The sequence below is a fragment of the Penaeus monodon genome, chromosome 31 (assembly GCF_015228065.2).
Source record: "Penaeus monodon isolate SGIC_2016 chromosome 31, NSTDA_Pmon_1, whole genome shotgun sequence".
NCBI classification, from domain to species: domain Eukaryota; kingdom Metazoa; phylum Arthropoda; class Malacostraca; order Decapoda; family Penaeidae; genus Penaeus; species Penaeus monodon.
This window is the reverse complement of record NC_051416.1, coordinates 2,374,610-2,375,564: the sequence shown is the minus strand read 5'-3', so window position 1 is coordinate 2,375,564 and position 955 is coordinate 2,374,610. Positions and strand designations below refer to the sequence as shown.

At 38.6% G+C, this 955-nt stretch overlaps 1 protein-coding gene across 1 annotated transcript in view; it reads right to left on the bottom strand.

Annotated features, from left to right (window-relative positions):
• LOC119592824 (rootletin-like) overlaps positions 1-955 on the bottom strand; it is a 148,678-nt gene that overhangs the window by 31,821 nt on the left and 115,902 nt on the right. The window contains exons 12-13 of the mRNA XM_037941730.1: positions 689-797; positions 322-558 (exon numbers count right to left, since the gene is read on the bottom strand). Of these exons, the coding sequence (XP_037797658.1) occupies positions 322-558; positions 689-797 (346 nt within the window). The remainder of the gene's footprint in view (positions 1-321; positions 559-688; positions 798-955) is intronic.

The following is a 955-nucleotide window of genomic DNA, read 5'->3' as shown; positions in this document are numbered from 1 at the left end:
AACTATTGGAGAGAGATCAAATTAGCAAATAGTATCACAAACTTTCACCGACACTGAAGTTTGCACCATTTAGGATTAAGATATCATATATTCAAACATTTAAACATTCTAATACCTATAGATCTTTAATCTCATAAGAACACATAGCCAAACAAAATTTTGCAACATTTCTGGCAGTCAATAAAACACTTCTAGAACAACTTGAAAGGATATGTAAATTATGGTTCTTTTAATCTAACCAACCAATTCCTAACACTGATAATCACAATCAAGTAGTGCACAACTGTACTATTACATCTGTAAAAGGATCAAGGCACCAACCTGGGCTTTGAGAGTCTGCTTAGCTTTCTCAAGGGAACTCTTCTCTGCCACAGCTGCATCTAAGTCTTCTGTGAGTCGTTCCTTCTCCCTTCCAATCTCCTCTTTCTGTCTATGCACTGACTCCAGCTCATCACGGAGTTCGCCAATAGTGGCCTCTAGGGTCCGCTGAGAATCTTCAGTTGCCTCATATTGCTTCTTCAAGGATGCAAGCTGATCTTTGGTGGAAGTTAGCTTCAGCTGTGAGAATTAAAAATGAGAAATAAAACCTATATATTAGCCATAGAGGTCTTTTAAAAGGGGCTGCAAAACAAAGATTACAATGATCTTAATCATGTACCAACTAGTTTCTGAAGCAAAGGTTATGTACCTGTAACTCGTGGATTTGTACATGTCTATTTGAGAGAGCTGTTCGTACAGCAGAAACAGTGCTCTGGGGTAGGTCTGGTGCTACGCCTTGTTCTGAGTCACGCACAATTCTGCAAATTGAAATTATGAAACAAATGGCTCATAAAGGTGATGTATTACATAAATCTAGTTAATGCTGCTGTGAGTCTTTGACAGATACTCTTCTCCCTCTGTGACTGCACTGAACCACACATAAATCATGGGACAAATATGTACACTTGCCACTTAC